The sequence below is a fragment of the Schistocerca gregaria genome, chromosome 2 (assembly GCF_023897955.1).
Source record: "Schistocerca gregaria isolate iqSchGreg1 chromosome 2, iqSchGreg1.2, whole genome shotgun sequence".
NCBI classification, from domain to species: domain Eukaryota; kingdom Metazoa; phylum Arthropoda; class Insecta; order Orthoptera; family Acrididae; genus Schistocerca; species Schistocerca gregaria.
The window spans coordinates 811,018,390-811,042,210 of NC_064921.1; the positions used below are offsets into that span (position 1 = coordinate 811,018,390).

General features: G+C 44.4%; 1 protein-coding gene across 1 annotated transcript in view; it reads left to right on the forward strand.

Moving 5' to 3' along the window:
* The first annotated feature begins 3,878 nt into the window (after nt 1-3,878).
* The window catches only part of LOC126335110 (uncharacterized), a 91,491-nt gene continuing 71,548 nt past the window's right edge, over nt 3,879-23,821 (forward strand). Inside the window, exon 1 of the mRNA XM_049998053.1 lies at nt 3,879-4,549. Coding sequence (XP_049854010.1) covers nt 3,913-4,549 — 637 coding nt within the window. The 5' untranslated portion in view covers nt 3,879-3,912. The remainder of the gene's footprint in view (nt 4,550-23,821) is intronic.

Sequence of the window (23,821 nt, forward strand, 5' to 3'; positions counted from 1 at the left end):
ACCACGGTCTCTTCTCTCTTTCTACATCTATACTCCGCAAGCCACGTGACAGTGTGTGGCGGAGGGTACCTTGAGTACCTCTATCGGTTTCCCTTCTATTCCACTCCCGTATTGTTCGTGGAAAGAAAGATTGTCGGTAAGCCTCTGAGTGGGCTCTAATCTCTCTGATTTTATCCTCATGGTCTCTTCGCGAGATATACGTAGGAGGGAGCAATATACTGCTTGACTCTTCGGTGAAGGTATGTTCTCGAAACTTTAACAAAAGCCCGTACCGAGCTACTGAGCGTCTCTTCTGGAGTTTATCTATCATCTCCGTAACGCTTTCGCGATTACTAAATGATACTGTAGCGAAGCGCGCTGCTCTCCGTTGGATCTTCTCTATCTCTTCTATCAACCCTATCTGGTACAGATCCCACACCGGTGAGCAGTATTCAAGCAGTGGGCGAACAAGTGTACTGTAACCTACTTCCTTTGTTTTCGGACTGCATTTCCTTCTTCTAAGGAATCTCAGTCTGACATCTGCTTTACCGACGATTAATTTTATATGATCTCTTTATTCCGCTGCTGAGATTAATTTCAATGTGTGCCTGTTTCTCTGACTATTTTCGGCTGACGGTTACGAGCCAGTGACTACACTGCGAGGAGGACGAGAAACGGCATTTCGGAGAGCCCAAACTTGTCGTACGGTAAAAATTCTGTTCCGGTACCGGGAATCGAACCCTGGCCTTCGGGGAGAAAGCCAGGTATCCGAGCCACTAGACGCAGCGGATGCGCACCCTGTTCCGACGGTTTACACGGTCTCCAATCGCATTTCGAATCGAATCTGTCGTCAGCGGTCTTCTCTGTTTACAAGCATCTTTGCGTTGATTGACTGGCAAGGCGCACACTGATAGGCAAGGCACGCACCACAAAAGTCACATTTATTGCTTCTGTCCTCCTGTTTTGCTGGGGGAGGAGGAAAAAGCAAAGTTGTAATTAGTAATAACAGAAAGTGAACATTTTCACACTGAGGCGTAGAGACCTTGTCGAGAACGGACGATATAGGAATTCGTTTCTCAGCAATAGCACCGCTGTCAATTCAGCTGTGAAGTAAAGTAACTGCCCCGGTTGCGGAACGAAATCACGATCTTAAGGTTACGAAACTTACGTGCTGCCGAATGCACGACAGAAACAAGCGTGAGCCGCAGCTTTCGGGATAGTGGTAAGTACCGAATATCACAGAGAGTATGTACTTCCTGTATAATGTGTGCTGTTCCTTGTTTCTGGAGCCACTCTGTAGCAACTCTGCTCGTATGGGGTGTCGCATTGCCCTGCTGAAATTGCCCAAGTCTGTCGGAATTCACAATGGACATGAATGGACACAGGTGATGAGAGGATGCTTACGTAAGCGTCACCTGTCAGAGTCGTATCTAGAAGTATCAGGGCTCTCATATCACTCCAACTGAACCCCCCTCCCCTCACCTCACCATTACAAAGTCTCCACCGTACACGTGCATCCGCTCCGTAAATTTGAAACAAGACTCGTGCGACCAGGCAACATGTTTTCATTCATCAACATTGCAATGTCTGTGTTGACGGGCGCAGGTGAGGCGTAAGGCTTTGTGCCGTGCAGTTATCAAGGATACTCGAGTGAGTGCCTTCGGCTCCGAAAGCCCATATCGATGATGTTTCTTTGAATGGTTTCCACGCTTACACTTGTTGGTGGACCAGCATTGAAATCTGCAGCATTTTGCGGAAGGGTTACACTTCTGTCACACTGAGCCATTCTCTTCAACCGTCGTTGGTCCCGCTCTTGCAGGATCTTTTTCCGGCCGAAGCGATGTCGAAGATTTGATTTTTTACCGTATTCCTGATATTCACGGCGCACTCGTTAAATGGTCGTACGGGAAAATCCCCACTTCATCGCTACCTCGTAAATGCTGTGTCCCATCGCTCGTGTGCCGAACATAACACCACGTTAAGAGTCATTTAAATCTTGATAGCCGGCCGTTGTGGCCGAGTGGTTCTAGGCACTTTAGTCTGGAACCGCGCGACCGCCACGGTCGCAGGTTCGAATCCTGCCTTGGGCATGGGTGTGTGTGATGTCCGTAGGTTAGTTAGGTTTAAGTAGTTCTAAGTTCTAGGGGACTGATGACCTCAGAAGTTAAGTCCCATAGTGCTCAGAGCCATTTGAACCAATCTTGATAACCTGCCATTGTAGGAGCAGTAACCGATCTAACAACTGCGCCAGAAACTTGTTTTATATAGGCGTTGCCGACCGCAGCGCCGTATTCTGCCTGTTTACGTATCTCTGTGTTTGGATATGCATGTGTTTAACAGTTTTTTTAGCGCTTCAATGTATAATGAAAAAAAACCACGTGCATTTCATGAAGTTGTAGTGAATTTCATACTTTGTTTCACTATTTACTACCCGCAATTAAATTTTATAGGATGCTAATGGCAAGGGTAAGGCACAATTACTTATTGGATGTGCTCTCGACATCACACGTTGCAGGATGGTATTTGTCAAGCAGACATGGAAAATTTAAACTGAAACTTCATACAAATACACTTGTTTTATTATTTCATTTTGTTACGTCTCAAATGTCATATAAATTAAAGTGATAAGAAAATATGTCGATAATTAAGTTTGAGCGGTAGTCGACCCGTTGTCTGTTAAACGTTCACCTTACGAACCTTTAAACCCTACTCACTCGACCACAATGACTGATGCCTGGCGCCTACTCACAAATACATAAGCCACTTAATAGACGCGCAAAACTTCTCTTGCAATTTTCTCTTAATCGGAAGGGTAGTGGACCTTACTAATTGCTCATTACGTTGTTGTTGTAATGGCCTACTAAAGGGGTACAAAGTTTTAAGCAAACCTGTGATCCCTTTGTAAGAATCAATTTCCTACGTGGTCTCTCCTTGTAGGAATCAATTTCTTCTGTAACAATGTTGAACAGAGTGCAGAGGTTAACGTAGATTCGTTCCATGTGCATCACCTGTGTTAATGTTGTTGGTAACTCATATCTGTATTCCATGTAGTGTATAGTGTATTTTATACCAAATTTCCACTGCTATGAGCGTGAATTCTGAATCCTTCCATGGTCATGCTGAGAAATGTTTGTGAATTTATTTCTAAAAGTATAGGCAGTGGAAATTAAAACGGCCTGTGGAGCCTCACCTGCTCCAAGTCGGCCCGTTTGACGCCCTACCAGTCTTAAAGGGTACAGTGATCAGTCGCAATTATGTTCATTGCATACCTAGATTTTGACCACCCTGTGGCCATGTAAAGTGCTAAAAATACGAAGAACCAGATACAGTATTAGAACTATTAGAAGCGTTGTATCGTGGATGAAGCATAACATTTTATTATGTGTGTATTAGGCGTACGAAGTCGTTTAGGTTGTATTTCACTCTGCGTCGCTTCACTTCGCTTCACGCGGTCTGTGCTTCCAGGAGGAGAACTCGGGCGCTCTTCGTCATCCCTTAACCACCGAGTGGAGGAGAGTGGTGGTCGCCGGCCGCTGTGGCCGAGCGGTTCTAGGCGCTTCAGTCTGGAACCGCGCGACCGCTACGGTCGCAGGTGCGAATCCTGCCTCGGGCATGGATGTGTGTGATGTCCTTATGTTAGTTAGGTTTAAGTAGTCCTAAGTTCTAGGGGACTGATGACATCAGCTGTTAAGTCCCATAGTTCTCAGAGCCATTTTTTAGAGCGGCGGTCAGTTAATGAGCGACATTTTTCCGAGATGGAAGGCGTGCCCTAGTTTCTACGGGACGACATGCGCGCGCAGCTGGCTACCGACGTAGCGGGTGCCGGGAAGCGGACTGCCAGCCGGCATCCGTCGCCAGTCTGTGTTGCGCATGCGTCGGGTTTGTACGGAGCCCGCCTGCTGTGCCGCGCATGCGCCGTGGCTGCAGTCCGCGATGCGCATGCGCTGTGCCGGCCTGGCCCTGGCGCTGCTGTCTGCTGCCGCCGCCTGCTGGCTGCTGGCATCGCGCGTTCGCAACTCCGCGGCGCCGCCTCCGCCAACGACGCCGTCCCCGCCGCCTCCGCCGGTGCGCACCATTGTGGCGTACTCGCAGCGCCGTCTCCACGAGGTGGCCCGCAGGCCGGCCCTCACCTGCGATTCCGACTTGGGGGCGCCACCCCCAGTGGACCACGTGGGCGACGAATACAGTGCGGAAGGGTGGGAGGAGCTCCTGGCGCCGGGATTCAGCGACGCCGGGTGGCCCCCGGAGGCGTTCGGCGTCTCTGCACGATCGACAGACTGCGAACCACCCACTGACCGCTACGGACGCTCCACAATTACAGAGGAGCGCGTACCAGACGTCCATTTCAGAGGGCAAACGGCAGCTGCAGCCATCGGCGACGATGACGGAGGACAGTTCGAACAGACAGTGGATAAGAGAGAAGTGCTACGAGACAGTGTGTACGATTACAAACGCTTTGCAATCGAAGATGGGGATAATCAGTCCACAGTGGATTCTGACTTCCAGATACACCAGGGACTGTCTCGGAGAGACAGCTTAGTCGACAATGATGGCATCTCCGTCAGCGATGGTAAGTACCGTAAATATAGAAGTTGTGTTTAATGTGAGATAGAAAATCAGAGCCGTTAACTTCAACCAGTATATAAAATACGCGGTGATTCCGTGATGGTGTTATAAATTTGCATGGATCGTGGAAAAGGGTAAGTGTATCAACCTGAGGGAAGGGACGCTGCTCCAGAAACGACCCAGTCGAAATTCCATGAGCAAAAATCGTTCTGATATCTCTGACAGCTGAATATATGTACCAGTACTATTGTTCCATTGTAGAAATGAAGACGAACAAGTGCTCATAGCTCTTAAGGTATGCTTTTTAGACCACATGTTTAGTAGGCATTTTTCTCGTTTTGGTCCATGCTTCCACCTGTCGAATCTGTCTACCATAGAATCTTAGCAACAACAGTACCAGTACATACATTTCACTGTCAGAGGTATCAGAATGACTTTAGATTATAACTTTCGATTCGGTCGTTTCTGTATCAGGGCCCCTTACGTCAAAGTGATACTTTTACCCTTCTCTATCCTCCCTGAAAGCTCGTAAATTCATCATCAAAAAAACCCTGTACGTGAACAATGTCGCTGAGAAGCGTGATTCTGAACTAAAAGATTCGCCTACTGGCTAGTCATGTTTTGATGTAAGAGCACTCTCGCACCGGCCGCGGTGGCCGAGCGGTTCTAGACGCTTCAGTCCAGAACCACGCGGCTGCTACGGACGCAGGTTCGAATCCTGCCTCGGGCATGGATGTGTGTAACGTCCTTAGTTTAGTCAGGTTTAAGTAATTCTAAGTCCCATAGTGCTCAGAGCCATTTGAACCATTTTTGAACCATGACGCCAGCAGGAACTCCGCTGTGACTCAACCAAAACATTTCAAGCACGTGACCCTCTTCCCAGTTCATCGCTGTACTCGTCAATGATGGCCATCCGGGGTAGTGTACAACAGCGATTCGTCGCCGAGCACACTGCGGCACGATTCATCATTAGTCTAGGTGTCCCGTTCACGGAATCACTCGAACGCAGCCGTTTGCGTTGTGGTATTGTAAGTTCGCCACTACGTGTTTCAGTATGAAATTTAGCCGGGATTTACCTGCCACTCTATAAAAAGTCTACGTATTACCAAAACAGCTATCCAACTTAAATTCGTACGCCAACCTTTGACTAAACAGAACCTAATCTGAATTGAACTATAAATGGTCTGAATACAGCTTGTAAAACAATTATCTGGCCCTAACCAAAATTTACACTTACCTCACATCTTGACAAGTTCTCGAAAGCACAAGAGCAAACATCAAATAGGCAGTGGCCAAGCTATAATTTTATTTATAAAGAAAATTTCCAAACAATACTCAAACTGTTGCATATCATAAGATGCAATGTGGTTACGCGCAATGATAAACCTTTTTTTAAACAGTGGGAGGGGGAGAGTAACTATTACTATGAAATGATATTCCAAGCCAACGATTTCAGAACGAAATATGTATTCAAAAAGACAGAGTGAACCTTGGCGTGATCTTCACACAAAACATTGATATGAACAGTACTATGCTTAACAAAGTGGGCAATGATTTAAAATATATACAATGTTAACAGAATTTCTAGAATAACTGAACAGCTGAAGCAGTTAATATGTTAAGGCATGGATCCGCGAAGTAGGGTCGTCTTTCTATCAGTTCCGAGCAAGTGAGCGAAGTTAACTGCCTGACAATAATCGTTCCGATAAAGTAACTGTGCAGCGCTGCAGTCTTAGCGCAAACTTCTTCTCTTAAAAAAATAAAATTATTCAAAATCTGTTTCCTTTTTACCTTTCAATATATACATCATATTCATCTTTGCTGTCTTTACAATAAACCCTGCCGGCCGCAGTGACCGAGCGGTTCTAGGCGCTTCAGTCCGGAACCGCGCTGCTGCTACGGTCGCAGGTTCGAATCCTGCCTCGGGCATGGATGTGAATGATGTCCTTAGGTTAGTTAGGTTTAAGTAGTTCTAAGTCTAGGGGACTGATGACCTCAGATGTTAAGTCCCATAGTGCTTAGAGCCATTTGAACAATTTTTTATAATAAACCTTCCTTCGTCTAACAGATACGATTGCAAGTCAACACAACTATACTGAATACATCCCTCACCTACCACACTTCAACTGAGAAACTGTCAGATTGCACTGAGCCAAAGACTGTATGTACCACCACAAGACCAATGATTGTCTAAGAGTAGCATAACTTGCTCTCTGACGTACACATCGATAACTTACAAAAATCAAAATGACATTCCTAATTTAAATTGTTGAAGGCAGACAACCCATGAGACGGCAATTTCTTAGTCTGGCTGCATCCCGTCTTCAGTCAGTGTTGCGGGATGACACAGAATATTGCAGGGAGCTCATTTCTGGTTGTCGGTTGGCAGGCACGGATGTGAAGGGTCTGCGATATACTTGATGCACAATACGGCCATCCGCCCTTATGGAGGTCAGACGTTATGAATAGAAACATTGACAACGAGTTTACCTACCCTCCTGTTCCCGCGCGTTCTACCATCGGTTAACTGTCGCCTCGGAATGGCCCACAAACCCGAATACTGCACTACTGAACCAGCCGGCAAAATGGCAAAACTCTGTTAGGTGCTGATGACACTGTTCATATGAGTACGTGGCACGTCCGTTTCCTTCGCAGTGATCATTCAACATCTGACGCTGTCCACTTCACTTGTGTACTACAGCAGTCGTCGTAAAAAACGTTAATACAGTTTGGTGGCGTTCTACCTGTCAACTGGAACCGCGCGGCCGCTAGGGTCGCAGGTTCGAATCCTGCCTCGGGCATGGACGTGTGTGATCTCCTTAGGTTAGTTAGGTTTAAGTAGTTCTTAGTTCTACGGGACTCATGACCTCAGAATTTAAGTCCCATAGTGCTCAGAGCCATTTGAACCATTTCTACCTGTCAAATAGAATGGCAACTGTCATCATTTACACATCCACCGAAAGTGTGTTTGAGCAGAAGCTACATTCACATCTCAGAATATATATTTTGCGTGCTTCACCTCTTTCGTCATGCAGTAGTTTTGATAAATCGCTACATCCAATTTGACTGTAGGGAATTTTATATTGTTGACTTCCATTGTATTGTCGTGTGTTACAGTGTTGCACAGGTTCTTAGAAGTTAGCTGAAGTTCGAAACTGGCCGGTTGTACTAAATTTAGTTCATAGCATGCGTCCAGCACCACGTTACGTTATTGTGCAGCTGGTGAATGATCATGAACATGAACGCTATTGCCACACTTTGTAGGGGTACGCTCAGATACTATTGGCTCTTCCTGTCACGTCTCCTCATTCGACGTGACGTACTTAGTACTTTTTGAATGATTTCTTGAAGCCTTCAGGTGCCATTTTCTTTATTTCCTTTACTATTGTACGGTTTCGGCCTTAGGCCACTTTTCAAGTATTTTATGGGTGATTTTTTGGTAAGAGTTTATGTCACATACGACGTTGCTCCTATGACATCGTGTTATGCTCATAAATTAGTTCGAGTTGTTCACGCTGTTTTAGGAGCACGTTACTTTCAAGCTGTTGTTGCAAAGCTCACTTAGTTGTGTCTGATAATTTCTTCAGTCCAACTTTGTCCACTTTTTCCCTCAATCGTGGCGGGCAAATACTGGGGCGGTCTTTAAAATTTTTCTGGGTTTGAGACTTCACTGTCAATATGTAAAACTACCAACGTTTCAATGACTTGCAACAGTGACCGAAACATCGGTATTTTTACATACTGACAATAAGGTTTCAAACCCAGGAAATTTTCATTGACTGTGACAATGGCCTGGGAAGCCTACGTTTATAAATACTGCGACGGTTAGTTTAAAAAGGGCTGACGCGGTGTCTTCATTATGTTTATCTCTATATAACTTACCCTTGTTGTTTTGGAGTCATCTAATGTTGTAATTTTTAATACTAGAAGCCAAGATCGCTTGATGTGAAACAGTTTATTACATGCCCAGTTTCGACAGTAACTAGTTGTCATCTTCAGATTCCCAGAAGTACAATGTACGAGTAGAATAATATTAATGTAGTAATCTCCACGATCGCACAACAACTATACGGAAGGAACCATACTACCCGAATAATAAAAACTGCGTATCTCCCAGAAATATAATTACATATCAGTCTCGACGACATACGGAGAACTTGCTCCAAATATAGTAATATACACTACTGGCCATTAAAATTGCTACACCACGAAGATGACGTGCTACAGACGCGAAATTTAACCGACAGGAAGAAGATGCTGTGATATGCAAATGATTAGCTTTTCAGAGCATTCACACAAGGTTGGGCCGGTGGCGACGATTAGCTTTTCAGAGCATTCACACAAGGTTGGCGGCGGTGGCGAAACCTACAACGTGCTGACTTGAGGAAAGTTTCCAACCGATTTTCTCAAACACAAACAGCAGTTGATCGGCGTTGCCTAGTAAAACGTTGTTGTGATGCCTCGTGTAAGGAGGAGAAATGCGTAACATCACGTTGCCGACTTTGATAAAGGTCGGATTGTAGCCTATCGCGATTGCTGTTTATCGTATCGCGACATTGCTGCTCGCGTTGGTCCAGATCCAATGACTGTTAGCAAAATATGTAATCGGTGGGTTCAGGAGGTTAATGCGGAACACCATGCTGGATCGCAACGGCCTCGTATCACTAGCAGTCGAGATGACAGGCATCTTGTCCGCATGGCTGTAACGGATCGAGCAGCCACGTCTCGATCCCTGAGTCAGCAGATGGGGACGTTTGCAAGACAACAACCATCTGCACGGACAGTTCGACGACGTTTGCAGCAGCATGGACTATCAGCTCGGAGACCATGGCTGCGGTTACCATTGACGCTGCATCACAGACAGGAGCGCCTGCGATGGTGGACTCAACGACGAACGTGGGTGCACGAATCACAAAAATGTCCTTTTTTGGGATGAATCCAGGTTCTGTTTACAGCATCATGATGGGCGCATCCGTGTTTCGTGACATCGCGGTGAACGCATATTGGAAGTGTGTATTCGTCATCGCCATACTGGTGTATCACCCGGCGTGATGGTATGGGGTGCCATTGGTCACGCGTCTCTGACACCTCTTGTTAGCATTGACGGCACTTTGAACAGTGGACGTTACATTTCAGATGTGTTACGACCCGTGACTCTACCCTTCATTCAGTCCCTGCGAAACCCTACGTTTCAGCAGGATAATGCACGACCGCATGTTGCAGGTCCTGTACGCGCCTTTCTGGATACGGAAAATGTTCGACTGCTGCCCTGGCCAGCACATTCTCCAGATCTCTCACCAACTGAAAAAGTCTGGTCAATGGTGGCCCAGCAAGTGGCTCGTCACAATACGTCAGTCACTACTCTTGATGAACTGTGGTATCGTGTTGAAGCTGCATGGGCAGCTGTACCTGTACACGCCATCCAAGGTCTGCTTGACTCAATGCCCAGGCGTATCAAAGCCGTTATTACCGCCAAGGTGCTTATTCTGGGTAGTGATTTCTCAGGATCTATGCAACCAAATTGCTTGAAAATGTAATCTCATGTCAGTTCCAGTATAATATATTTGTCCAGTGAATACCCTTTTATCATCTGCATTTCTTCTTGGTGTAGCAGTTTTAATGGCCAGTAGTGTAAAATTGTGGTTTTAATGCTTCGAGCGTTATACATAGTCTTCCCCCAGTTGATGACAACGCACAACAGAACGTTAATGAAACTGTGTGAAACTATCGTAAATGTCCTTCTTTGGGATGTTATTGAAGACGCACTTTACTTTCGTTTGAATGTCAGTTATGTCGTCAAAGCGCTGCCCCTTCTTATGAATATCTGCACTTTGTCCTTTTGCAGTAGGTCCGTTTCAACAACAACAAGGCTCGTCACCCGCGATGATTTCTACCAGGAAAAAACTGTCCGCGTTTTTCAATGCAGTCAATGCACTGCAGGCATCTACACGTCGTCGCTTTTTTTCAAAAGTCAAGGTGTATGGGACAAGCTTCGCACCCACTTTTCTCCTCTTCGAAACGTTCTGGAGGATGCCTTAAACATTGATTTAGAGACGTAGCTCCTTTACGATATGTCACTTAACAGAGTCCACTACTTAACACTGCCTGTTAGTAACTGACTGGTCTAGCTCGCATCTGTTGTTTACGGTTGTTAGTTCGAGCTACCACCGTAGTTACTGTGCTTGCTGACGTCATGTTAAACCCAGCAATACAATCAGTCTCCGAACTTTCAGGACGGGTGGAGTATCTACTATGTCACCGAAATTTTTCTAGGTGGTATCTTCACGGTCTTTGCACCACCTCTCGAGCTTTCGAAAATTAACACCATCTTATTCTCTACTAGTTTTGTGACGGTTTTATTAACAGTACGAGAGCGTTACATATTTCTTCACAGACCATACCAGTATTCAGTAAAGGTAATAGGAGTTATCTACTCAATTACAAGCCCATATCATTAACGTCGATACGCAGCAGGATTTTGGGAGATATATTGTGTTCAAACATTCTAAATTACCTCGAAGAGAACGGTCTATGACACACAGCCAGCCGGCCGGAGTGACAGAGCGGTTCTAGGCGCTAGTCTGGAACCGTGCGACCGCTGCGGTCGCATATTCGAATCCTGCCTCGGGCCTGAATGTGTGTGGTGTCCTTAGGTTAGTTAGGTTTAAGTAGTTCTAGGGGACTGATGACCTCCGAAGTTAAGTCCCAGAGTGCTCAGAGCAATTTGAACCAACACACAGTCAACACGGATGTAGAAAACATCGTTTTTATGAAACACAACTAGCTCTTTACTCACATGAAGTGCTGAGTGATATTGACAAGAGATTTCAAATTGATTCCGTATTTCTACATTTTAAGAAGGCTTTTGACGCTGTACCACACACGCGGCTTGTAGTGAAATTGCGTGCTAATTGAGTACCGTCTGAGTTGGCTAAATGGCTCTGAGCACTATGGGACTTATCTTCTGAGGTCATCAGTCCCCTAGAACTTAGAACTACTTAAACCTAACTAACCTAAGGACATCACACACATCCATGCCCGAGACGGGATTCGAACCTGCGACAATAGCGGTCTCGCGGTTCCAGACTGTAGCGCCTAGAACAGCACGGCCACCTCGGCCGGCATCGTCTGAGTTATGTTAGTGGATTCGTGATTTGCTGTCAGAGAGGTCACAGTTCTTAGTAATTGACGGAAAGTCATCGAGTAAAACAGAAGTGATATCTGGCGTTGCCCAAGGTAGTGTTACAGACCTTCTGCTGTTCCTTATCTATATAAACGATTTAGGAGACAATCTCAGCAGCCGTCTTAGGTTGTCTGCAGATGATGCTGCCATTTATCATCTAGCAAAGCCATCAAAACATCTAACCAATTTGAAAATGATTTAGAAAAGATATTTTTATGGTACAAAAATTGGAGGTTGACCCTAAATAATGAAAAGTGTGAGGTCATCCATATGAGTGCTAAAAGGAATCATTTAAACTTCGGTTACACGATAAATCAATCGAATCGAAGGACCGTCAATCCAATTAAATACCTATTGATTACAATTAGAAACAACGTAAATTGGAGAGAAAACATAGAAAATGTTGTGGGGAAGACAAACCGAATACTGCGTTTTATTGGCAGAACACTTAGAAAATGTAACAGATCTACTAAAGAGACTGCCTACATTACGCTTTTCCGTCCTCTTTTGGAGTACTTTTGCGCTGTTTGGGATCCTTACCTGGTAGGGTTAACGGAGTACATCGAGAAAATTCGAAGAAGGGCAGCGCCTTTTGTGTTATCGTGAAATAGGGGAGAGAGTGTCACTGATACAGTATTTAGGGTGGACACCATTAAAACAAAGGCGTTTTCCTTTGTTACAGAGGAATCTTCTCACGAAATTTCAATCACTAACTTTCTCCTCCGAATGCGAAAATATTTTGTTGAAGCCGACCTACATAGGGAGAAACGATCATCATAACTAATAAGGGAAATCAGTCGCATGGAAAGACATAGCTATTCTTTTTTCCGAGCGCTTTACGAGATTGGGATACTGAGGAATTATTGTGAAGGTGGTTCGATGAACCAGGCACTTAAGTGTGATTTGCAGAATATGTATGCAGATGTAGATGTTCACTAAATTCCACCGGATGACTCTGTAGCTTCACCCAGTTTCTCACTTGTCAAATATTTAATAACGTATATCGTCAGTGTATCGTGTTCTGCAACAGCGCGTGCGATTCCATATATGAACTGTTAGGCTTAGGGCGGTGAGGCACGTCGGTCGGTGTTACGTCGCAGTGCGAACTCGACTGCCGAGTGCACCTTAATTTTCACCTTCGCATCAAGCCGTAATTTTAGATTTTCACTGTTTCTGTTGAACTTAGAGCATGTTACTACAAGTGGAAAACACTTTACAGATAAAAATATTGCCCACTTAATACCCTGAGTAAGCCTGTACAGAAATTATAGTTAAAGGCAATCGTATATTTACTTCCAAAGCGTTGGGTGTCCAGAGAGTTCGTTTTTTTCTTTTTTTTACTGCTCAGAACACACACATAGAGCAACCTCACTGCTGTACCTACCAATACTATTGTCTTAATACTAGAGTTAAATCCACCAAAGAAACATCGATTACATTAAGCATCAGGATGAGATTATGCAACGCCGAAAATGCAAATGAAATACCTTCTGCACTATTCAAAATTTAATGGGAATGGTTCACATGTTATAGCTTCAGAGATCAGTAGCTACGACCTAGCCAGGCGCCACATACAGTTCATGCATTGACAATTGATCTATATGTGTGAAGCAATCAGAATTGTAATGAAGTATTCGCAGCTCAGTCTATAACTGCACTTGTAAATATTATTGTACAGAGTCAAGATCGACGCTCATCGCTGATGCTGAATTAAAGCTAAGTATTTAATTGTATTCCTGTCTACTAACTTCTAATCACCTAAGATGTTCCAGATAAATCCCGCCATGTATAGTTTATTGATTCTCACGTCAGCCTACGTGATCAACGGGTGCAATAATGGCCACCCCTTGTGATCAGACTAAGAGTCAAATTGCGGTACTCAGCCAGGTCACCCTTTCCCCATAAAGCCATTAGTTTCGCCTCATACACAATAGATACACTACTGACCATTAAAATTGCTACACCACGAAGATGACGTGCTACAGATGCGAAATTTCACAGACAGGAAGAAGATGCTGTGATATCCTAATGAATAGGTTTTCAGAACATTCACACAATGTTGGCGCCGGTGGCTGACATGAGGAAAGTTTCTAACAGATTTCTCATACACAAACAGCAGTTGACCGGCGTTGCCTGGTGAAACGTTGTTGTGATGCCTCGTGTAAGGAGGAGAAATGCGTACCATCACGTTTCCGACTTTGATAAATGTCGGATTGTAGCCTACCGTGAGTGTGATTTATCGTATCGTGACATTGCTACTCGAGTTGGTCGAGATCCAATGAGTGTTATCAGAATATGGAATCGGTGGGTTCAGGAGGGTAATAGGGAACGCCGTGCTGGATCAGAGCGGCCTCGTATCTCTAGCAGTCGAGATGTAAGGCATCTTATCCGCATGGCTGTAATTGATCGTGCAGCCACGTCTCGATCCGTCAGTCAACAGATGGGGACGTTTGCAAGACAACAACCATCTGCACGAACAGTTCGACGACGTTTGCAGCAGCGTGGAATATCAGCTCGTACACCATGCCAGCAGTTACCCTTGACGCTGCATCACAGACCGGAGCGCCTGCGTTGGTGTACTCAATGATAAACCTGGGTACACGAATGGCAAAACGTCATTTTTTCGGATGAATCCAGGTTCTATTTACAGCATCATGATGGTCACATCCGTGTTAGGCGACACCGCGGTGAACGCACATTGGAAATGTGTATTCGTCATCGGTATACTGGCGTATCAACACGCGTGATGGTATGGGGTGCCATTGGTTACACGTCTCGGTCACCTCTTGTTCGCACTGACGGCGCTCTGAACAGTGGACGTTACATTTCAGATGTGTTACGACCCGTGGCTCTACCCTTCATTCGATCCCTGCGAAACCCTACATTTCAGCAGGATAATGCACGACCGCATGTTGCAGGTCCTGTACGGGCCTTTCTGGATACGGAAAATGGTCGACTGCTGCCCTGGCCACCACATTATCCAGATCTCTCACCAACTGAAAACGTCTGGTCAATGGTGGCCGAGCAAGTGGCTCGTCACAATACGGTAGTCACTACTCTTGATGAACTGTGGTATCGTGTTGAAGCTGCGTGGGCAGCCTGACCTGTACACGCCATCCGAGCTCTGTTGGACTCAATGCCCAGGCGTATCAATGCCGTTATTACGGCCAGAGGTGGTTGTGCTGGGTACTGATTTCTCAGGATCTATGCACCCAAATTGCATGAAAATGTAATCACATTTCAGTTCTGGTGTAATTTCTCAAATCAATACCTGTTTATCATCTGCATTTCTTCTTGGTGTGGCAATTTAATGGTCAGTAGTTATAATAATGTATTTATTTATGACTGTATATAATTGATTGTAATTATAATGAAAATATTGTAAATTGTTGGGTGATCGCAAAGGGAACTGTGTTTAAATGTGTCGAAAGTAACGATTAACTGGCAGTAGCTGTGCTGTTGTTTTTCTTTGCTGCGAGTTGAGAGGAGGCAGAGCAGCTTGAGTGATGAAAGAGTGCGGAAGTGTTTGTTGGGCACTTCCGCAGACGCGGTGTGCAGCCGTGATCGCGCCAGTGTAGGCGCGCGTAATTTGTTAACGCTCGAGTACTGAGCGCGCGGTATGAGTGGACGAGTGGAGGAAGCTGCAGTTCTGACCACTGCCTGACCCGTAATTACCCGTATCTCTGGAGGCGACTCATGGTTCGCAACCATCAACAGCAGCAGCAGCAGCTCAGCGTTGTCGTCGGCTACGTTCTTTGTCGTTCTCACAGCTACAATATCGTAAGACTGTTAAGTGAAAAATTGTAATCTTAAGTAGGCGTTACCTAGTGACATTTCCTTCACAACGTATGACCAACTTGAATAATAACCTGCAATAGTTAAAACTTGTAGGGCACCAGTGTTGTCATTGTCCTCAGACGTTTGGCTCTGAGCACTATGGGACTTAACATCTGTGGTCATCAGTCCCCTAGGACTTAGAACTACTTAGACCTGACTAACCAAAGGACACAACACAACACTCAGTCAGCACGAGGCAGAGAAAATCCCTGACCCCGCCGGGAATCGAACCCGGGAACCCGAGCACGACTACGAGCTGCGGGCCCTCAGATATTATTACCAGGAAGGTCCCTTACCCTTCCAATCAATCACCGAGTGTCGTAAGAATATGGAAATTGATTAACTAATTACTGCCAGTTTTTGTGTGTTTCCTAATGACCAGTTTCATTCTAAATTTTCTGCCTCAGTAACTGTTCATTCATGTGTTTCATAACAGAGGCCTAACTAGATTGCAATTTTGAATATTAACTTCATTCACTGAAAGTAACGTAAAACGTCAATGGCAAAACAAATAACTAAAGATGCAGCACAAGTTACGAGTGCACAAATTCATTTATTGTGGATTTAGCTTACCGAATGACTTCTGCTGGCTTGGTAAGTATCTTATTGTTGTTATATTAAAAGTAAAATCAGTTGCTCATTTGCTTAAAGTAAATTCACTTCAGTCTTTCAGTACTCAAAAAGTAAATTCCTCGCTTTTTTTTACGCTACACTGGGGTTACTTAGAGTCGTTTTTAGCATAACAACGTTTAAGTTAAGCCTGCCATTTATTTAACCAGTAATTACATTTAACTTTACAGTCAAAATTTAGTATTTCAGAATAAGTAACAGCAAACTCAGTGCTCTCTGATTCATTTATTTTCTCGTGAACTGTTAGGCTGTGGAAATGAGTGATAACCTTATGTTGCCACGCCAGTGATTATTTGCTTAAATTTCTTTGCCGTTACCTTTCATAAGATTCTGGAAATTCATTGCCCCAGCGGGCTGGCAACCGTTTAATTATCCACTTTTTAGCTAATCAGTGTTTTATTTGTATTATCAGTGAATCTTGTAGTAAATATTATGTGGTGCCCTTTACTCCCTGTCTAGTTCGTTAGCGATTGCACTATATTCCATTAATTTTAAAATTATCATCGGTATTTAGCTTAAGTTTAGAATAGATTCATCCTTCAGCAGAGTCGTTGTACACTGTCCTCCAACTAACAGGTGTTATTTTCCTTCGGTAGTCAGTTATATCGCAATCCAGAAGGCCGATTAGGAAGGGGGAGATTACAAGCAGCAGTTAATTTAACGATAGAATATCTTTCTGAAGTGAACACTAAAAAGAAAATGTCGCAGTCGCCAGACCTAATGGCGTAAATTCTTTATATTGATCTGAAATATACTTAATTACTTCATTGCAAGCTTTTATTTTATTTTGCAAAGTTACTTGTAAGCAGGATGTATGCAGACAGATGCTGTTACTACATGATTTTCTAGTACCATGTTTGCAAATATGACCTGACATAATTATTGAAAATTGTTTACTTTAATCTTAAAATTGATAACTAACGAATTTAACTACAGCAAATTAAAAGGCGACCAATTCCACTTAAACAGTTTCATTAGTTCGGTTAATACCAGTATGTACTTTGTTAAATAAACTTAATATTGAGAATGTAGTAGAAGATAACTACTTTGCACGAAATCTTAGTTTTAGTAAGAAATCAACACTTTTCAGAATGGGAGACGAAACAGGATCGTGAATGTCTGCAGCTGATAATAAATTAACGAACTCCTGAAAACGCACCAACTATACTGTCCACAATTTCAGAATCATAGCACTTGCACTGCCATTATTGTAAGGTTATGAAAAATACGAGAGATAAGATAGATAATATTGTTTATAGAGCGAATCAAAGACTTCTATTTACTGCAGACTATTTATTGCAGAACACTTAGGAAGTGCAACAACTTTACTAAAGAGACTGCTCACACTACGCTTTTTCCACTCTCTTCTGGAATACTGCTGTGCGGTGTGGGATCCGCATCGGGTGGTACTAACGGAAGACTTCGAAAAAGTTCAAAGAAGGGCAGTTCGGTCTGCATCATTGTGAAACAGGGAAGAGAGTCCTACGGCCTTGATATCTGAATTAGGGTGGCAATCGTTAAAACAAAGACGTTTTTCGTTGCGGCAGAATATTCTCCTGAAATTTCAATCACCAGTTTTGTCCTCCAATTGCTAAAATATTCTGTTGGCCCCCACCTACATATGGAGTAATGATAACCATGATAAAATGAGAGAAATGTTCAAATGTCTGTGAATTCCTAAGGAACCAAACTGCTGAGGTCATCGGTCCTTAGACTTACACACGACTTAAACCAACAACACACACACCCATGCCCGAGGGAGGACTCGAAACTCCAGCGCCTTAAACCGCGCGGCCATTCCGCGCAGCAAAATGAGAGAACCCAGAGCTCACACAGAAAAGTTTAAATTCTCGTTTTTGCCACGCGCCTTCCGAGAGCGGAGCGGTAGAGAGGTAAATTGAAGGTGGCTCGATGAACCCCTCTTCCAGGTACTTAATTGTGAATTGCAGAGTAATCACGTACATGTAGATGTAGTTGTAGACATGCTACATAAAAGTTCTTGTCTTGTAGCGGTTTAGTAGTCGTTACATGTGGTGACAAATACGTTACACATTTTCCTCACGCTTCTGATAATGTGGATGAACATGGCTAACTACGATGCCATCCAGACATTGTTTTTGCGATACTTGTGGTAGAATTTGTCTGGTAATTTTTACATCCGTGACAGATACATTTCAGAGACGACATGTAATTGTGCTAAACCTTTCCACACCCCTTCATAGACAATGTAATCAACGTTTAGTCGCATTATAGTGAAAATTTCACCGTGCGCTTGAGAGTATCATCTTCACACCTTCACTGCCTACAAACCAATATCACTCTGCCTTCAGTTCTGTTCTCCCGAAGCCGCTAATCACGCCAGGGTCACCCAAAAACTACGCTAATAGAAATGACAATGTAGTTTCCTGACTTACATATATGATTATTACAAAAGTGAAATTAACAATAACAAAGTTCCCTTGGGAGCCGTGCCGTCATCTATAAGTAACAACTAACTGGCGGGACAATGCTGCTATCGGAGCACAAAAAATATGAATATTTTCCCGTTTATTTAAAAGACTCTGACTGAAAAGTGGGGTACCTCTGCCTCATCCTACCTTCCTCAGCACCTAAACATTTTTCTCATAAATACGGACAAGCGTACATATTCGCGCTTTTTTTTACCATGCAACTCACCTCAAACCCCCATAAGCTACCCTAACTTAACTCACTCACACCCACCAGCCCGTCGCTATAAGTCGCTCGTAGCCATCCACTCCCACTTGAGAATTTACACTCACTCATTCAGCCCAACGCATTGTCGTTATCTCTTTGTCTCTCTCTGTTAGTCTCCTGTGTCATAACCACAGTCTCCTTTGTTCTGTCGTACTACTACAGTCTCCTCTCTCTGTCACTGTCGCCCTCTTGCTCTCTCTTACTGCTTATATCTCATTCATTCCTTCCTTCCTACTGCTGCTGTCTCTTCTCACTGTCACTGTCTCCCTTTTCCTCGTTTTTATCGTCATATACTCTCTCTCATTATCACTTCCTCTTACCCACTTCTACTTCCTTTTTCTTTTTCTCTTTATTCCTCCCTCCCTCAACCGTGTCACTGACTCCTTTACTCCTTTCCTAACAAGGTTCTGTAACTATTTTCCACTGCCACTGTGTTCCTCGTCTTCTCTCGCACTGGCATTGTCTCTTTCGCTCTTTCTGTGACATAACCACGTCTATTGTCTTCCAATATTTGTTACTTTTCTGTCTCTTTGCCACTTGCACTGTCTTCTTCTCTCTCAGCACAAAAAGCGTGGATATGTGAGCATGCCCAAATTTTTGGGAAAATTTGTAAAGATACTGAGGAAGGTACAATGAGGCAGCTGGTACCCGTTTTTCAGCCAGGGTCTCTTAAATATTCGCATTTTTTGTACTCCGATAGGAGCACTTTTTCGCTGGTTTGTTTCTTTTCCCAGTTGCAGCACGTCATGTAACTCATATAAAAAGGAATTTGTTGATCAGTAATATTCAGATAGTCTACTTTTGTGAAACTGAAATAACACAAAACTAATTTTACACCTCAGTCCAGATTTTACGAGGACAAATTTTTGCATGTGCTTCAGTACTACAAAATGAGGTTCCAGATGATAACAGAAACATTTTACAGTATATTGCTCCTTGCTACGTCACTTCATAAATTATGTACAGTCTCGCACCAGATTTTACATGTGTATTTTACGTTTAGAGGTAGGGGAACTTTGAATCTCTGTGTCTTGGAAAAGGATAAACTTATTAAAAAATTCAAGATTGTTCGTGATCGGAACCTTAGGAATATGTCGTAAAAATTTAAGCTTTTTGCTGTGCCTAGTCGTCTTGGAATTCTGTTTGTTTTGGTTCGCTGTTCACAGATAAAATATACATTGGTGTGCAAAATTAAAGCAACAAATCACCATTTCCCCATCTTAAGTCACGATATAATTATACAATCTATCAACTAATGTCTGCACGACCGTGCTCTGCAGAGAAGGCATTCCGGTCAACGAACAATTTTAGACCAATTTCTAGGCCGCCAGTGTTTGCTAAAATTATTGAAAAGGCCATGTATGTAAGGATAATTGATCATTTTATATCACACGATTTGCTATCAAATGTACAGTTCGCCATTATAAGTCATTTAACAACTGAAAATACTATATTCTCTTCTCTGTGAGGTGCTGGATGGGCTAACAAAAAGTTTCGAACGCTTGACATATTTTTTGATATAACTAAGGCATTTGATTGTGCTCATCACAAAATATTGCTCCAGAAGTTGGACCATAACGGAATACGGGGAGTAGCTCACAATTGGTTCTCCTCTTACTTTAGCAACAGGCAGCGAAAAGTCATTATTCACAATGTTGATAACGGCTGTGATGTGGGGTCTGAATGGGATACTGTCAAGTGACGGTCCCAAGGGGTCAGTGTTGGGGCCGCTCCTATTCCTTATTTATGTAAATGATGTGCCCTCTAGTGTACTCTAGTGTACTCTACAATATTTCTGTTTGCTGATGACCCTAGCTTGGTAGTAAAGGATGTTGTGTGAAACATTGGGTAGGTTTCAAATAGTGCATGGCTTGTAGAAAATAAACTACCGCTAAACCACAGTAAGAGTCAGTTTTTAGAGTTTCTAATTCAACCAAACCTGACGTTTTAATTTCACAGAAGGGGCATATGATTAGTGAAACTGAACAGTTCAAATTTCTAGGTGTTCAAATAGATAGTAAGCTGTCGTGGAAAGCCCACGTTCAGGATCTTGTTCAGAGACTTAATACTGCGATTTTTACTATTCGAACGGTATCAGAAGTGAGTGATCCTTCGACACGAAAATTACTCTACTTTGCTTATTTTCATTCGCTTATGTCGTTTTGTAAGTTATTTTGGGGTAACACTTCCCATTCTAAAAGGATATTTTTGGCTCAGAATCGGGCGGTCCGGGAAATAAGTGGTGTAAGTTCACGAACCTCTTGTCGACCCCTTTTCACGAGTCTAGGTATTTTGACATTGGCCTCTAAATACACCCCTGGAAATTTAAAAAAGAACACCGTGAATGCATTGTCCCAGGAAGGGGAAACTTTATTGACACATTCCTGGGGTCACTGGATGCGGATATGGAGGGGCACCGCACTCCGGGCCGTATGTCAGTTTACGAGAACGGAGCCGCTACTTCTCAATCAAGTAGCTCCTCAGTTTTGCCTCACAAGGGCCGAGTGCACCCCGCGTGCCAACAGCGTTAGGCAGACCGTATGGTCACCCATCCAACCGCTAGCACAGCCTGGCAGCGCCTAACTTCGGTGTTCTGACGGGAACCGGTATCACCACAGCGGCAAGGCCGTTGGCACGTCCAAAGCACAGGCGAGTTTATCTGCTTGTTCGGAAGGGGAGGCCGACACTGCCTGCCACCTCTCGGCCAGTCAACGTTCACAGAATCGAGGCACAAGCCCTGCAATCTTTCTCTAACGATTTTGCAGAAACTATTCTTTTACGAAGTTTCACTTTTGTTTTACTTATACACTCCTGGAAATTGAAATAAGAACACCGTGAATTCATTGTCCCAGGAAGGGAAAACTTTACTGACACATTCCTGGGGTCAGATACATCACACTGACAGAACCACAGGCACATAGACACAGGCAACAGAGCATGCACAATGTCGGCACTAGTACAGTGTACATCCACCTTTCGCAGCAATGCAGGCTGCTATTCTCCCATGGAGACGATCGTAGAGATGCTGGATGTAGTCCTGTGGAACGGCTTGCCATGCCATTTCCACCTGGCGCCTCAGTTGGACCAGCGTTCATGCTGGACGTGCAGACCGCGTGAGACGACGCTTCATCCAGTCCCAAACATGCTCAATGGGGGACAGATCCGGAGATCTTTCTGGCCAGGGTAGTTGACTTACACCTTCTAGAGCACGTTGGGTGGCACGGGATACATGCGGACGTGCATTGTCCTGTTTGAACAGCAAGTTCCCTTGCCGGTCTAGGAATGATAGAACGATGGGTTCGATGACGGTTTGGATGTACCGTGCACTATTCAGTGTCCCCTCGACGATCACCAGAGGTGTACGGCCAGTGTAGGAGATCGCTCCCCACACCATGATGCCGGGTGTTGGCCCTGTGTGCCTCGGTCGTATGCAGTCCTGATTGTGGCGCTCACCTGCACGGCGCCAAACACGATTACGACCATCATTGGCACCAAGGCAGAAGCGACTCTCATCGCTGAAGACGACACGTCTCCATTCGTCCCTCCATTCACGCCTGTCGCGACACCACTGGAGGCGGGCTGCACGATGTTGGGGCGTGAGCGGAAGACGGCCTAACGGTGTGCGGGACCGTAGCCCAGCTTCATGGAGACGGTTGCGAATGGTCCTCGCCGATACCCCAGGAGCAACAGTGTCCCTAATTTGCTGGGAAGTGGCGGTGCGGTCCCCTACGGCACTGCGTAGGATCCTACGGTCTTGGCGTGCATCCGTGCGTCGCTGCGGTAGGGTCCCAGGTCGACGGGCACGTGCACCTTCCGCCGACCACTGGCGACAACATCTATGTACTGTGGACACCTCACGCCCCACGTGTTGAGCAATTCGGCGGTACGTCAACCCGGCCTCCCGCATGCCCACTATACGCCCTCGCTCAAAGTCCGTCAACTGCACATACGGTTCACGTCCACGCTGTCGCGGCATGATACCAGTGTTAAAGACTGCGATGGAGCTCCGTATGCCACGGCAAACTGGCTGACACTGACGGCGGCGGTGCACAAATGCTGCACAGCTAGCGCCATTCGACGGCCAACACCGCGGTTCCTGGTGTGTCCGCTGTACCGTGCGTGTGATCATTGCTTGTACAGCCCTCTGGCAGTGTTCGGAGCAAGTATGGTGGGTCTGACACACCGGTGTCAATGTGTTCTTTTTTCCATTTCCAGGAGTGTAGCTTTATGTGTCAAGTTCGTGATGATATGCCCCTCGTTTCGTTAATACTCATAGCTGTTGTGATATTTATGTGGAAGTAAGACACTGCGCTAAATTCGTAAAAATTTGAAATGAAAAGTACAAGTTGCTATGATTTTACGTTTGGTGCATATTACTTAATATGTTGCTGCGTATGAAATTTAGCTAACATTGAATTTTCTTTAGACTTGACTAGAGGTGTCTGTCTGTCACCCATCTCGAGAAAATTGATTTGGCATAGCACACTCATTTGCGATCGCGCAATGCCAGTGATAAAGTCAGAGGGAAATATCCACTATATGTCTCATAATGTATAATTGCTTTCAGATATCAAAACGAGATTTTGGAAAATGATAGCACACAAAGAGGAGAGTATTTTGTCATATCGTTATTATGCAAAACTTGATTATCTACCGTGTTATTCCACTAACTACAGATTTTTTCGATGAAATGATGTAATTTTTAAGAGCCTCAATAGCTGGTGAAAAAAGAAATGCTGTTTATTTTGAAACAACATAAGTGAAGACATTACACTTTTTTTGTACAGAGGATGTGCTTTTTCATAGGCTACTGACGTTATTTTTCCTTAATTCCTCACTTAATAAACTTAATGAACACTGTTTCAGATTTCTCTCGCAGCAAACATGTTAGTGAGGAGAGACTGTGTAAAC